This window comes from Lagenorhynchus albirostris, chromosome 18, assembly GCF_949774975.1.
Source record: "Lagenorhynchus albirostris chromosome 18, mLagAlb1.1, whole genome shotgun sequence".
Lineage (NCBI taxonomy): Eukaryota > Metazoa > Chordata > Mammalia > Artiodactyla > Delphinidae > Lagenorhynchus > Lagenorhynchus albirostris.
The window spans coordinates 21635757-21651892 of NC_083112.1; the positions used below are offsets into that span (position 1 = coordinate 21635757).

General features: G+C 39.7%; 1 protein-coding gene across 1 annotated transcript in view; it reads left to right on the plus strand.

Annotated features, from left to right (window-relative positions):
- Positions 1-59: 59 nt before the first annotated feature.
- NUFIP1 (nuclear FMR1 interacting protein 1) overlaps positions 60-16136 on the plus strand; it is a 43713-nt gene continuing 27636 nt past the window's right edge. The window contains exons 1-5 of the mRNA XM_060128906.1: positions 60-492; positions 2756-2838; positions 3989-4087; positions 4826-4888; positions 5540-5616. Of these exons, the coding sequence (XP_059984889.1) occupies positions 81-492; positions 2756-2838; positions 3989-4087; positions 4826-4888; positions 5540-5616 (734 nt within the window). The 5' untranslated portion in view covers positions 60-80. The remainder of the gene's footprint in view (positions 493-2755; positions 2839-3988; positions 4088-4825; positions 4889-5539; positions 5617-16136) is intronic.

The window sequence follows — 16136 nt, forward strand, 5'->3', positions numbered from 1 at the left end:
TGTCTCATTAGCGGTAACGGAAGTGACGCCTAAGGCTTGCTCCACATTTCGCACGCTGGTTTCCCTACTAGGCGGATGGCATGGGTGAGCCGGCAAGTGGTTGCGTGACTCGCACGGGGTGGTTTTCAGCTCCCGAGGTGACCCCCACTTTGGACCCTCTGAGCGACGGTGCCTCGCTGCCGGACAACTGGATGTTCTGGGCGATGCTGCCGGCGCCGCCACCACCGCCTTCGTCGCTTCCCGCAGGAGGGTCCGAACCTTCCTCACAGGCGCAGCCCCCCGCGGAGGCCCAGAGCCTCCCCGAGGCGCCTCCCCCCTTTGACGCCCAGATTCTTCCCGGGGCACAGCCCCCTTTCGACGCCCAGTCCCCCCTTGATTCTCGGCGTCAACTCAATGGCCAGCCTTCCTGGAATTTCCAGGCTTCAACATCATGGTACTGGACACAGTCTCCTGGTGTTCTTCCTTGGCATCGGCAGCCCCACAACACTCCGGGTAGGTAGTTACTCCTCTCTGTACCACCCCTTACCTTTCCTTTTCCCTTCTTCCCACTCCTTTTCCACCCTTGCTGCTCTCTCCCCTTCTGATACTGCCTTTGCACTCTTGGAGTCTGGTCATTAATGTCTCACAGTTCGTTCCAGTTATGTTTTTCCTGCCTGTTCATTTAGTTTAACAATTATTTATTGAATTCCAACTATGAACCAGGAAGGGGAGATATAGCAGTGAACAAAACATACAAATATCCTTATTTTGAGCTTAAATCTCCTGGTGTAGGAAGACAGACAATAAACAAAAGAAAGCAGTGTGTATTAGAAGGCAGTGAGTGCTATGGAGAGAGAGCAGAGTGACAGGCAGTGCAGTTTTAAATGTCAGTGTCAGTCGAACTTAAGGTGACATTGGAGCAAAGACTTCAGGGAGGTGAGGGATCAGAGCAGAGCATGTATCTGGTGGATAGCGGTACAGGCAGAGGGACCTGCAAGTGCAAAGGCCTGGAGGCAGAAGCTATAGATCAGAATGGAACCCAGTGAGGCAAGAAAGGACTGAGCCTGGGGTGGAGTCGTAGGCAATAGAGGAAGAGGGCCTTGTAGATCGTGGGACTTCTACTGTTATGATATGTTTAGTTCAGGGGAGTGGCATGCTTTGATTTATGTTTTCAAAGGGTTAATATGGCTACTGATTGGAAATGACGGAAAGGGAGATGAGTTAAGAAGGTATTGCAGTTAACCTGGTGAGAGATACTGGGGACTTGGACCAAGGTGGAGCTCAGGAGGTGATGAGAAGTAGTTGGATTCTAGATATATCTTGAAGGTAGGGTAGGATCAGCAAAATTTATTGAGGAATTGGATGTGGGATGGGATGTAAAGAGGAGACGAGAATAACTTAAAGTTTTTTGCCAAACAAGGATGTGGGAGTAGATTTGGAAAGGAGACCAGGAGTTGAGTTTGGAATATGATTTGTGTCAAGTAGAGATACTGAACTGGCTGTTAGCTATTAGTTTGTACTTTCAGGGGAGGTTTGTGGCTAGAGCTGTAAATCGGGGTGTCATTAGCATAGAGATCATATTTAAAGCCATGCAATTGTTCGCTTAGAACAATTCAATTTACATTAAGTTGAATCCAAATCAGTGTTTACTGTATGCCTAATGCTGGGGATATGAATGTGCCTAAGACAGTCCCAAGTGAGGTGAGATGGGTTCATAAATATAAATCACAATGCAGTGTAACTGGTGATAGAGGCATATAAAAGGAGATTTCAGAGTATGGAGAAAGTTGGGGAAAACTTTTGGAAGAAGTGTATTGGGAGATGTTTAATATTCTGGAAGAGATACTTTTTAGGTGGAAGCAAAGAGGTGTCAGTGCAAGGTGAGTTCTGAAGGTTGCAGTGTTCTGGTGTGACTGAAGCATCGTATGTGGAAGGTACAGGGAAGAGCAAGGTGAAAAAATAAAGTGGGATCTCATCGAAGGACTCTAGGAAGCTACTTGCTTCCAGGGTCTTGAGCAGGGACTGGAGGATTATTTTTGTGGTGTCAGTGTGCAGGGTCTGTTGGAAGAGAGGACTTAGGAACTGGAAGCCAGTCTGGAAGGCTGTCACAGTGATCTGGGTGAAAGATCAAGGTTTCAGAGTTGGGTCATGGCAATAAGAAAGGAAAAATATTTGAGAAGAAATGTATTTCACAAGGGTCTGTTCTCCTGATGTAAAATTGATGCTAAAAGAGCTCCATTCGGCTCCAGCACCGTTTACATTTCTTTTTTCTTTTTAAAAATATTTTTATTTATTTATTTATTTGGCTGCGCTGGGCCTTAATTGCGGCACATGGGATCTTCATTGCGGCGTGTGGGATCTTTGGTTGCAGCATGTAGGCTCTTAGTTGCGGCACGTGGGATCTAGTTCCCTGACCAGGGATTGAACCCAGGCCCCCTGCATTGGGAGCACAGAGTCGACTACTAGACCATCAGGGAAGTCCCCAGTTTACGTTTCTAATGTTTGAAATAACTACAAGGAATTTTACCAGGTTAGCTTGTCCATTCCTTTACTTAGACATCCAAAACATCTATGGACATGTAATCTTACCAATATGTATTAATTTGAAAAACGTTTATTTGGTAAACTAATGTTAATCTTTGTTAATTTGTTTGAATTACTATTCTGCCTAGAAGTAGTTTACCACTGTTTTTCTCAAGTATTTATGACATTCTGTAGCAAAATTTTAAATAATTGTATAGTTGCAAACATTTCTGGGTCTCATTTTGTTTTTCAGTTAAACATTCTTATCTTCCACGAAAACATGATGCAAAGGTCAATGACTTCAACATGTCTCCCAGGAGAAAACAGAAAAAAAGGGTATTTTTTAAGATGTTCTTGAATGTGACACTTTGGTCCCTATGTCACTGTTTCATATCTTGTGTTTCAATCATAACTGTCTCAGTGTTTTGCATTCATTATTGACACAGCAGAGCCTTGCATAAAAGGATCTTTAAGGGTCTTGGCTGTAAGTAAAAACTTCAAGCAAAATCTTTTTGAGAAATAAATGGAGAAATTGTAGAAAAAGAAAACATTTAATCCATTTCAGTATTGTATCAGGAGTAAATATAATGGGGAATTATGATTACAGATAAATGTAAATATTATTAAACTTCAGTGAAGTAAACAAAAGTATAATATATATGTTATACATAATATATATTATATATTTAATTTATTTATTTTACTAGCATATTGGGAGGAGAAGGATGAAATTAAAAGTTTTTGTTTTTTTTAATGAGGAACAACCCTTCATTATGTTCAGAAACTGAGTCTTAAAATAGGCTTCTTTTATTCTGATGTAGCTTATAATCTGGTCTTTCAACTTTTAAGATGTGTAAATAATTGTATTAGTTTAGAATAAATTGAGTAAATCTACAGCATGAGATTAGTACCCTTCATTTTGGCATCAAAACTATGTAACTAATATTAACAAAATATTGTGAAAGTATGTTTATTAACATAATCTCAACATTGAACAATTGGGGCCCTATATAGCCTATCATTGTAATAATCATTTTTGTTTTATGTTTAAACATAAAAATAGTAAATTGGGAATTTAAAAAACTAATATTTACCTAAATAGTTCTTTTTTCCTCATTCTGTAGTTAAAATATACACACACGCACGCACGCACTTGTTTTTCCTAAAAGAAGAAATACTGTTTTTACCCTGAATATTTATTTTTAGGTCATTTTAACATATGCTCTATTAAGTTTTAATTAGATTACCAATTTTAAATCTACTCACAATTTATATTAGCTTTACTCAGATTTAAAATTTTTTAACAAGCCTGGCTTTTCCAAATGTATTTGTTAAAAATAAAAACAGAATCATCCCTTCATAAAAATGTATTCAGAAGTGTTTGCCACCTGTAAGGGTTGTGTGAAAAATCAAAATATGTACTGTATTTTTACTGATGATTAGAGTTCTCATCAAAAGCCTAATGCCTCTTCATTTTTGTTTGCAGAAAAGAAAGGAACCAGTTTTTCACTATTTTTGTGATACCTGTGATCGTGGTTTTAAAAATCAAGAGAAGTATGATAAACACATGTCCGAACATATGAAAGTAGGTTTTCTTAGTTGTCCTGATACTTATTTAGCAAAATGGGTGTATTTGGTAGAAATTCTGAGCTTCCTTCCCTTAAAAGTTTATAGTTTTCATAGAAATGTTGTTAGATGACTTGCCAAATTGGGACAGTAACTCTGGGATTTGCAGTTTGAGGGTGGGAAGCCCACTGCTTCAGGAAGTGTGAGATGACAGTAAAAGAGAAGGGAGGTCTGGCAGCTGTTTGCATGTATGCGCCTCGTCTGCTCTGTGAGAGGCTGGGCCTCTCCTCCGGTTGCTCCCTGCGCCTTTGTGAGTTCTTTCTCCTTTAAGGCTGCCCTTGACTAACCACACAGTGTAATTTGCCTTGGCCTAGCACTGTCTACGGATGGTTTACACCGTATTAAGTACTTTTAACCAGGATATTTGAGAAGTAAAAAAGTTAAAAAGAAAGTTCTTAGTTTGGAAAGGTTCTCTTTCAGTTTGTAGGCGTGCCCCTTAACTTTAGGAATTAAGAACATTTTACAACATTGCTGATGTCATGCATTCACTCAAGTGGAGAAGTAAATGATATGCATTACTGTACTATATACTTAGAGAGTGCAACTCTGTTTGGAGTGATTTTTGTTTTAGGTATTCAGTGATAACACCACATAGACGGGATACTATGTAATATGACCAGAATATGTCTGTATATATAGTAGTAAGGTAAATTTTTTATGGAAAACATTGAGTAGCCTTTCTTAAAAATTCTTACAGTGCCCTGAGGTAGATTGCTCTTTTAGTGCACATGAGAAGATTGTCCAATTCCATTGGAGAAATGTAAGTTCTTTTTTTGTTTGTTTGTTACATGCTCCTTTTATTTCATTGATTTATTATCTTCATAGCTCTCTATTTACATAGCCTACTAATGAGTAACATTCACAGAACACCGTACTTTGTAAGGCATTTTTACATCTACTATTGAATTTTATCCTTGTAAGCCACTGTGTAAAGTAAATAAATCTTGGCCCTATTTAACAGATTGGTAAAATGATTTGCCCAGGGTCTCAGAGCTGAGCCCTGCACTTGAATTTCATGATGGCAAATTCTGTTTTACTATACCATGCTGTTTCAAATTGTTTTGTATATTCATTATTTCTCTAGCTAACTTTCTTAACTTTGGTTGGTAGGTAATTCATTTGGGTATTTAATATCAATCAAGTATTCAGTGACATTTACTTTGTAACCAAAATGATATTATGACTTTTTTCCTATCAGTAGTACTAATCTAAAGACAAGAGAAAAATTCTTTTTCCTTTAAAGGAAAAGTCATAATAAGGATAGATAAAGCTTGCTTACTTAGTTTTAAAATTGTCTCTGCTAGTAAATTTACTTTTGGGTACACAGTTTCCATTATCCCCCATAATATTTGAGATTTAGTCAAAAGCATACAATACGTTTCTTGATATTCAGCAGACATTTTCCCCTTAGACGCATGCTCCTGGTATGAAGAAAATCAAGTTAGACACTCCAGAGGAGATTGCAAGATGGAGGGAAGAAAGAAGAAAGTGAGTAAAGAGTTAAGAACTAGTGAAACAATTTTCTTTTACTGTGGCAAGCCTGAGGACTTGAAAATAATGACCGTTCTGGCCCTACGGAACAATTTGAAAAAGGAAATTTCGTCTTTTGTTATTTATTTATTTAAATTTTTGAATTTTCTTTTCTTTTCTTTTATTTATTTTTTTAAAAAATATTTATTTTTTATGTAGCAGGTTATTAGTCCTCAATGAATTTTATTTATTTTTTTATACAGCAGGTTCTTATTAGTCATCAGTTTTATGCACATCAGTGTATACATGTCAATCCCAATCACCCAATTCATCACACCACCACCACCACCACCCACCGTGGCTTTCCCCCCTGGTGTCTGTATGTTTGTTCTCTACATCTGTGTCTCAACTTCTGCCCTGCAAACCAGTTCATCTGTACCACTTTTCTAGGTTCCACATACGTGCGTTAACATACGGTATTTGTTTTTCTCTTTCTGACTGACTTCACTCTGTATGACAGTCTCTAGATCCATCCACGTCTCAACAAATGACCCAATTTCGTTCCTTTTTATGGCTGAGTAATATTCCATTGTATATATGTACCACATCTTCTTTATCCATTCATCTGTTGATGGGCATTTAGGTTGCTTCCATGACCTGGCTATTGTAAATAGTGCTGCAGTAAACATTGGGGTACATGTCTCTTTTTGAATTATAGTTTTATCTGGGTATATGCCCAGTAATGGGATTGCTGGATCATATGGTAATTCTATTTTTAGTTTTTTAAGGAACCTCCATACTGTTCTCCATAGTGGCTGTATCAATTTCCATTCCCACCAACAGTGCAAGAGGGTTCCCTTTTCTCCACACCCTCTCCAGCATTTGTTGTTTGTAGATTTTCTGATGATGCCCATTCTAACTGGTGTGAGGTGATACCTCATTGTGGTTTTGATTTGCATTTCTCTAATAATTAGTGATGTTGAGCAACTTTTCATGTGCTTCTTGGCCATCTGTATGTCTTCTTTGGAGAAATGTCTATTTAGGGCTACTCCCCATTTTTTAATTGGGTTGTTTGTTTTTTTGATATTGAGCTGCATGAGCTGTTTATATATTTTAGAGATTAATCCATTGTTCGTTGATTCATTTGCAGATATTTTCTCCCATTCTGAGGGTTGTCTTTTCATCTTGTTTATGGTTTCCTTTGCTGTGCAAAAGCTTTTAAGTTTCATTAGGTCCCATTTGTTTATTTTTGTTTTTATTTCCATGACTCTAGGAGGTGGCTCAAAAAAGATCTTGCTGTGATTTATGTCAAAGAGTGTTCTTCCTATGTTTTCCTCTAAGAGTTTTATAGTGTCTGGTCTTGCATTTAGGTCTCTAATCCATTTTGAGTTTATTTTTGTGTATGATGTTAGAGAGTGTTCTAATTTCATTCTTTTAATGTAGCTGTCCAGTTTTCCCAGCACCACTTATTGAAGAGACTGTCTTTTCTCCATTGTATATCCTTGCCTCCTTTGTCATAGATTAGTTGACCATAGGTGCGTGGGTTTATCTCTGGGCTTTCTATCTTGTTCTATGTTTCTGTTTTTGTGCCAGTACCATACTGTCTTGATTACTGTAGCTTTGTAGTATAGTCTGAAGTCAGGGAGTCTGATTCCTCCAGCTCCGTTTTTTCCCCTCAACACTTTGGCTATTTGGGGTCTTTTGTGTCTCCATACAAATTTTAAGATTTTTTGTTTTAGTTTTGTAAAAAATGCCATTGGTAATTTGATAGGGATTGCATTGAATCTGTAGATTGCTTTGGGTAGTACAGTCATTTTCACAATATTGATTCTTCCAATCCCAGAACATGGTACATCTCTCCATCTGTTGGTATCATCTTTAATTTCTTTCATCAGTGTCTTATAGTTTTCTGCATACAGGTCTTTTGTCTCCCTAGGTAGGTTTATTCCTAGGTATTTTATCCATTTTGTTGCAGTGGTAAATGGGAGTGTTTCCTTAATTTCTCTTTCAGATTTTTCATCATTAGTGTATAGGAATGGAAGACATTTCTGTGCATTAATTTTGTATCCTGCAACTTTACCAAATTCATTGATTAGCTCTAGTAGTTTTCTGGTGGCATATTTACGATTCTTTATGTATAGTATCATGTCATCTGCAAACAGTGACAGTTTTACTTCTTCTTTTCCAATTTGTATTCCTTTTATTTCTTTTTCTTGTCTGATTGCCATGGCTAGGACTTCCAAAACTATGTTGAATAATAGTGGTGAGAGTGGACATCCTTGTCTTGTTCCTGATCTTGTTCCTGAGGAAATGCTTTCAGTTTTTCACCATTGAGAATGATGTTTGCTGTGGGTTTGTCACATATGGCCTTTATTATGTTGAGGTAGGTTCCCTCTATGCCCACTTTCTGGAGAGTTTTTATCATAAATGGGTGTTGAATTTTTTCAAAAGCTTTTTCTGCATCTATTGAGATGATCATATGGTTTTTCTTCTTCAATTTGTTAATATGGTGTAACACATGGTTGATTTGTGTATATTGAAGAATCCTTGCATCCCTGGGGTAAATCCCACTTGATGATGGTGTATGATCCTTTTAATGTGTTGTTGGATTCTGTTTGCTGGTATTTTGTTGAGGATTTTTGCATCTATATTCATCAGTGATATTGGTCTGTAATTTTCTTTTTTTGTAGTATTTTAGTCTGGTTTTGGTATGAGGGTGATGGTGGCCTCAAATTATGAGTTTGGGAGTGTTCCTCCCTCTGCTATATTTTGGAAGAGTTTGAGAAGGGTGGGGGATAGCTATTCTCTAAATGTCTGGTAGAATTTGCCTGTGAAGCCATCTGGTCCCAGACTTTTGTTTGTTGGAAGATTTTTAATCACAGTTTCAATTTCATTACTTGTGATTGGTCTGTTCATATTTTCTATTTCTTCTTGGTTCAGTCTTGGAAGGTTATACCTTTCTAAGACTTTGTCCATTTCTTCCAGGTTGTCCATTTATTGGCATAGAGTTGCTTGTAGTGGTCTCTTAGGATGCTTTGTATTTCTGCAGTGTCTGTTGTAACTTCTCCTTTTTCATTTCTTATTTTAATGAGTCCTCTCCCTCTTTTTCTTGATGAGTCTGGCTAATGGTTTATCAATTTTGTTTATCTTCTCAAAGAACCAACTTTTAGTTTTATTGATCTTTGCCACTGTTTTCTTTGTTTCTATTTCATTTATTTCTACTCTGATCTTTATGATTTCTTTCCTTCTGCTAACTTTGGGTTTTGTTTGTTCTTTTTTCTCTAGTTCCTTTAGGTGTAAGGTTAGATTGTTTATTTGAGATTTTTCTTGTTTCTGGAGGTAGTCTTGTATTGCTATAAACTTTCCTCTTAGAACTGCTTTTGCTGCATCCCATAGGTTTTGGATTGTTGTGTTTTCATTGTCATTTGTCTCTAGGTATTTTTTGATTTCCTCTTTGATTTCTTCAGTGATCTCTTGGTTATTAAGTAGTGTATTGTTTAGCCTCCATGTGTTTGTAATTTTTACGTTATTTTCACTGTAATTGATTTCTAATCTCATAGCCTTGTGGTCTGAAAAGATGCTTGATGTGGTTTCAATTTTCTTAAATTTACTGAGGCTTGATTTGTGACCCAAGATGTGATCTATCCTGGAGAATGTTCCGTGTGCACTTGAGAAGAAAGTGTAATCTGCTGTTTTTGGATGGCATGTCCTATAAATATCAATTAAATCTCTCTGGTCTATTGTGTCATCTAAAGCTTGTGTTTCCTTATTAATTTTCTGACTGGATGATCTGTCCATTCGTGTAAGTGAGGTGTTAAAGTCCCCCACTATTATTGTGTTACTGTCGATATCCTCTTTTATAGCTGTTAGCAGTTGCCTTACATATTGAGATGCTCCTATGTTGGGTGCATGTATATTTATAATTGTTATATCTTCTTCTTGGAATGATCCCTTGATCATTATGTAGTGTCCTTCCTTGTTTCTTGTAACATTCTTTATTTTAAAATCTATTTTATGTGGTATGAGTATTGCTACTCCAGCTTTCTTTTGATTTCCGTTTGCATGGAATATCTTTTTCCATCCCCTCACTTTCAGTCTGTGTGTCCCTAGGTCTGAAGTGGGTCTCTTGTAGACAGCATATATATGGGTCTTATTTTTGTATCCAGCCTGTGTCTTTTGGTTGGAGCCTGTGTGTTTTGGTTGGAACATTTAGTCCATTCACGCTTAAGGTAATTATTGATATGTATGTTCCTATGACCATTTTCTTAATTGTTTTGGGTTTGTTTTTGTAGGTCCTTTTTCTTCTCTTTTGTTTCCTGCCTAGAGGAGTTCTTTAGCATTTGCTTTAAAGCTGGTTTGGTGGTTCTGAATTCTCTGAGCTTTTGCTTGTCTGTAAAGGTTTTAATATCTCTGCTGAATCTGAATGAGATCCTTGCTGGGTAGAGTAATCTTGGTTGTAGGTTCTTCCCTTTCATCACTTTAAGTATATCATGCCACTCCCTTCTGGCTTGTAGAGTTTCTGCTAAGTCAGCGCTGTTAACGTTATGTGAGTTCCCTTGTATGTTATTTGTTGTTTTTCCCTTGCTGCTTTCAATAATTTTTCTTTGTCTTTAATTTTTGCCAATTTGATTGCTTTGTGTCTTGGTGTGTTTCTCCTTTGGTTTATCCTGTATGGGACTCACTGTGCTTCCTGGTCTTGGGTGGCTATTTCCTTTCCCATGTTAGGGAGGTTTTTGACTCTAATCTCTTCAAATATTTCCTCTGGTCCTTTCTCTCTCTCTTCTCCTTCTGGGACCCCTATAATGCGAATGTTGTTGCGTTTAATGTTGTCCCAGTGGTCTCTTAGGCTGTCTTCATTTCTTTTCATTCTTTTTTCTTTATTCTGATCCACAGCTGTGAATTCCACCATTCTGTCTTCCAGGTCACTTATCTGTACTTCTGCCTCAGTTATTCTGCTATTGATTCCTTCTAGTGTAGTTTTCATTTCAGTTATTGTATTGTTCATCTCTGTTTGTTTGTTCTTTAATTCTTGGTCTTTGTTAAACATTTCTTGCATCTTCTCGATCTTTGCCTCCATTCTTTTTCTGAGGTCCTGGATCATCTTCACTATCATGATTCTGAATTCCTTTTCTGGAAGGTTGCCTATCTCCACTTCACTTAGTTGTTTTTCTGGGGTTTTATCTTGTTTCTTCATCTGGTCCATAGCCCTCTGCTCTTTCATCTTGTCTGTCTTTCTGTGAATGTGGTTTTTGTTCTACAGGCTGCAGGATTGTAGTTCTTCTTGCTTCTGCTGTCTGCCCTCTGGTGGATGAGGCTATCTGAGAGGCTTGTGCAGGTTCCCTGATTGGAGGGACTGGTGGTGGGTAGAGCTGGATGTTGCTCTGGTGGGCAGAGCTCAGTAAAACTTTAATCTGCTTGACTGCTGATGGGTGGGGCTGGGTTCCCTCCCTGTTGGTTGTTTGGCCTGAGGCGACCCAACACTGGAGCCTACCTGGGCTCTTTGGTGGGGCTAATGGCAGACTCTGGGAGGGCTCATGCCAAGGAGTACTTCCCGGAACTTCTGCTGCCAGTGTCCTTGTCCCCACGGTGAGCCACAGCCACCCCCCGCCTCTGCAGGAGACTCTCCAACACTAGCAGGTAGGTCTAGTGCAGTCTCCTATGGGGTCACTGCTCCTTCCCCTGGGTCCCGATGCTCACACTACCATGTGTGTTCCCTCCAAGAGTGGAGTCTCTGTTTCCCCCAGTACTGTCGAAGTCCTGCTATCATATCCCACTAGCCTTCAAAGTCTGATTCTCTAGGAATTCCTCCTCCTGTTGCTGGACCCCCAGGTTGGGAAGCCTCACGTGCGGCTCAGAACCTTCACTGCAGTGGGTGGACTTCTGTGGTATAAGTGTTCTCCGGTTTGTGAGTCACCCACCCAGCAGTTATGGGATTTGATTTTATTGTGATTGCGCCCCTCCTACCGTCTCACTGTGGCTTCTCCTTTGTCTTTGGATGTAGGGTATCTTTTTTGGTGAGTTCCAGTGTCCTCCTGTCGATGATTGTCCAGCAGCTAGTTGTGATTCTGGTGTTCTCGCAAGAGGGAGTGAGAGCACATCCCTTCTGCTCCACCATCTTGGTTCAGGCTCACCCATGGAAATTTGGTCTTTTATAATGTTGCAAATATTCAATGGAAAATGACCAGTCCTAATTTTGTCATTCTTCAGAATTGGTATATAGTGACTTAGGGAGTATCATTACTTGACGTATAATAAACACACAGTATTTATTATTGCAGTTTTGATTCATTGCATTCCCTTATAACGTTGGTAGTAGGGAATAGGACTATAAACTATATTATATGAGGCTATTTGAATGTAGCTTTTGGTAGACCTAATAGGAACTCTTCATAAATGATGTCATAATGGGACCTTGCTCTTTGAGGGGAGCCACTACATGCCCCCTCTGTTAAATATTCAATACTGAGGCAGTGATGGGTGAGTGCTATTTTTTTAAAAAATGTATAATACTTTGTTATGTTTATTGTTTTGATTACTTTAAAAAAGTTGTTGAATGATTGGAGTGTGCTAGGCAGAGGGAGTATAGCAGTGACAAGATACACACGTGCCTGTCCTTATCCATAAAAAGACGAGAAATGTTTTCCTGTAATTAAAGTCTAAGAAATTTGAGTCTTACCATGTGACTTGTAGCTTTATACTTATAAGGGAAGAAAGCTTAAAAGATGTCTAGCTAGAATCTACCAATGAAAAATCCCATGAGGATGCTGTTGTCTCAGGATAGGACCAGGATACCTCATCCTGAAACAGAAGACCAAGTCAGAGCTATTAGGATGGTCAGCAGCACTTTTAAGTCAATAGCTGTTTTTCTGGAATTGAAAAATGAGGAGAGCCTCAGATAGGAAGAGTTACCTTCACAGGTCAAAGAAGGATACTTAAAAACTTTTAACCAGCAGGTTAAAGTTGTACTTCGTTCAACTTAAAGTTTTCAGCTTAAAGCCCCTGTATGTGTGTATGTGAAGAGCTGTGTGAAATGTTGCACTGTTACGTGAGAGAGTTAGCTACTGCCCTTTAAAGCCTGAAAGGTAATTCTGAGGAAAACCAGCATAAACGTAAAGATTTAGAACCATCCAAGAACAAATAGAATTCAGCAAATGTGTATGCAACTATCCATTGTAGAGTTAGATGAGGGTGAAGGACAATCAGAGGAAATTAATTCTTAAGCAAGTAAACCTGGGTCCAGCCAGTCAGCAGTCAACATGGACTCAATGGATTTAATAGAATTTTAAGAACATCCTTGGCTAACAAATGTAATAATCTAGGGTAAGAATCTAGGCCACCAGGAGTAGGGTATACTAGAATGCCTTTTCCTCTTTATCTCCCGGCAGAATCTTATTTATCTTGTAAGACCTGTTGGGTTTTGTTTGTTTGTTTTGCGGTATGCGGGCCTCTCACTGTTGTGGCCTCTCCCGTTGCGGACTCCGGATGAGCAGGCTCAGCAGCCATGGCTCAAGGGCCCAGCCGCTCCGCGGCACGTGGGATCATCCTGGACTGGGGCACAAACCCGTGTCCCCTGCATCGGCAGGCGGACTCTCAACCACTGCGCCACCAGGCTGTTTTGTTTTGTTTTTTTTAACATGTATTTATTTATTTATTTTGGCTGCGCTGGATCTTAGTCGCGGCATGCGGACTTCTTCTTACTTGCTGCATGCATGTGGGATCTAGTTCCCCGACCAGGGATTGAACCCAGGTCCCCAGCATTGGGAATGTAGAGTCTTACCCACTGGACCACCAGGGAAGTCCTAAGACCTGTCTTAAGTGTCACCTGATTTGTCATTCTCTTCTTCTTCTTCATTTCCTCTATCTCAATGCTGTCAGAGTGCTAGTCTGTAACAAGATAAGGAATTTGTACCAGAATATAAATCTATACCTTACTTTCTTCATTGAGAAAGTCTTCGTAAGAAGAAAATGTCAGCTGAACTAAATATATTTTGTTTAGAGACATAGCTGATTTATACCCTGACATAAGTGTGTGGATTGGCTGCCAGTCCACGGACCAACCTCCCCTAAAGCATTATTCACTACTTCCTGTGTGAATACATAGCTTATTAATACAAACACAATAGTGTTTGTTGCATTATATTATAGGTGGCCCTAGTCTTAGACATCTTTGATTCTGCTGCACTTTGCATAGTACCTGGGATTTAGTATGTGGAGAATAAATATTTGTGGACTGAATTACCGTTAAATGGTGCAGTATGGGAAGAACCAGTCTTGGCATTGATAAGGAGCCTTAGCCAATTGCATGGTCAAACTTAGAAGTCAAAGGAGTTGGGACCATGACGTGATTTGGCTTAGTGAAGAATTCGAAGGAGTTCATATAAAGCTCCTTGCCTCCTCTAGGTGGCTTCTTTACAGGTACAATATTTTTCTTCTCATGATTCCACTTCACTCTAGTTTTTTGTTTTCTGTTTGTTTTGCTTATTTGTTTTTTATCTGTTGGGTGTATCTTTTTCTTACTATTTTGCACAGAGGAATAATCAAACAAGAAGAGTTAGCTCCCCTTCCTGATACTTAGTTTTTAAAGAGCTGGTGATGACAGTATTGAAGATTATATCCTGCTAGATGGACTGGAAATTGCCTACCTGCAAAGGTTTTTCCCTGGTACTTTGCCCTGACTTTGGTCAGTTGGAAGTTGTTGCAGCTCAGTGGTGCCAGCCCCTGTTGTATATGTTTAATTCTTTTGAGGAGAATGATGATGGCTATTAGTCAGCAATGATTATAAAGCAACTGAGAAGTTAACTAAGTAAGGTGTTGAATCTCTCAAGTTTTGAGTTCACTTAAGGCAATAGGGAAGTGCTGAAATGAGTTTCTGATTAACCTTTGGTTCTTTTATATCTAACGAGTGTTTAAATTAAGTCATTATATAAACTGGGAAAATTGGACCCACTATTAAATTAATGGTAGCCAGCTTCAGTGATTCTGTTCTACTATGTCTCTAGCTGTTCTACTCTCCCACAGTCCTCCACTCTACCCTCCTTCTCAGCATATAAGAGGAAGGACCTCATCTAGTCTGGAGGAGTGGAGTGTTCCTTGACAAAGGGCAGTTGAGCTGAACTTAGACCTAATTAGGAAGAAATAAGGGGAGGTAGGGGCTAGTGCACAGACAGATTGGCATGAGTATAGGAACTTGAATATAGGTAAGAGATGATAGAAGCTTTTGAAAGATGGCAGTTGTGGGGACAGAACTAGGTGGATATAGAACATAAAAATGGGCACTGTTTGGTAGTTGGACAGTTGTGAGGTTGAGGAGGAAAGAGGTTTTGAGGAGATGTCCAAGTTCCTCTGTGAAAGCACCTTTGTGAAAGGTGGTGCCTGTTCCTCAGACAGGGAATCCCGGAAGAGAATCACATTTGGAGGTGTTGATTTAGGACATCGTTGAGTATGAGGAGATTCTGAGATGTCTGAAGATGTTGTGTAAGCATTGGGACTCAGACCAGACTGGCTGGAGATAGATATTTTAAAATCATGAAACCATGAATGCAGAAGATATACCCCACAGAGAGAGGGTAGAGTGGAAAGGTAAGATAGCCTAAAAGGGAGTTAAAACCAACAAGCCTGCTGAGCAAGAGCCAGAGAAGTAGAAGAAAACTCAGAATATGACCTGTCGTGGAAGCCAGTAGAAGGGAGGATTTCAAGAAGGAAGATGTGATTATCAGTGCAGATTGCTGTGGAAAGGTCAAATAAAACAAGAACAAAAAGTGACTGGCTTTGTGACTTGTAGGGCCCCCTTGACGTGGATTCCAGATGATTGCTCCTTGGCCCTTCTTCTTGGAGTTTCCTGCCATCTGTCTCCACAGCTCTCTGCAGCTCTGACAGCCTCCCCCATGATTCTTTTTTTTTTTAAAAATATTTATTTGGCTGCGTTGGGTCTTAGTTGCGGCAGCGGGATCTTCGTTGCGGCACATGGGATCTTTTGTTGTGGAGTGCAGGCTCTTTGTTGCTGCATGTGGGCTTCTCCCTAGTTGTGGTGCACGGCCTTTAGAGGGCACAGCCTCAGTAGTTGCGGCGTGTGGGCTCTCTAGTTGTGGCGTGTGGGCTCTAAAGTGCTCAGGCTCAGTAGTTGCAGTGTGCAGGGTTAGTTGCCCCGCGGCATGCGGGATCTGAGTTCCCCAACCAGGGATCGAACCCACATCTCCTGCATTGGAAGGCGGACTCTTAACCCCTGGACCACCAGGGAAGTCCCTCCCCCGTGATTCTTAACAAGGCGGATTGCAGTTGCCTTTACCACCCTGCCCTTGGCATATATATAGATGGTCCAACAGAAGTGTGTATCCTTTGAATTCCGCTGACTTTTTGAGACTCACAGCTTACAGTAAAGAGTTTCATCTGGCACCTTTTTACCTTCCAATTTCCAGTGTCCTTTACCTCCATGCAGTTTCTGCCACTTACTTTCACGGCCACCCTGTGGATCTTCTGGACTTTCTGCCCCAGAAATCTTGAGTTGGGCTTACTCCTCTTTGGTCATAACTTGCATTTCA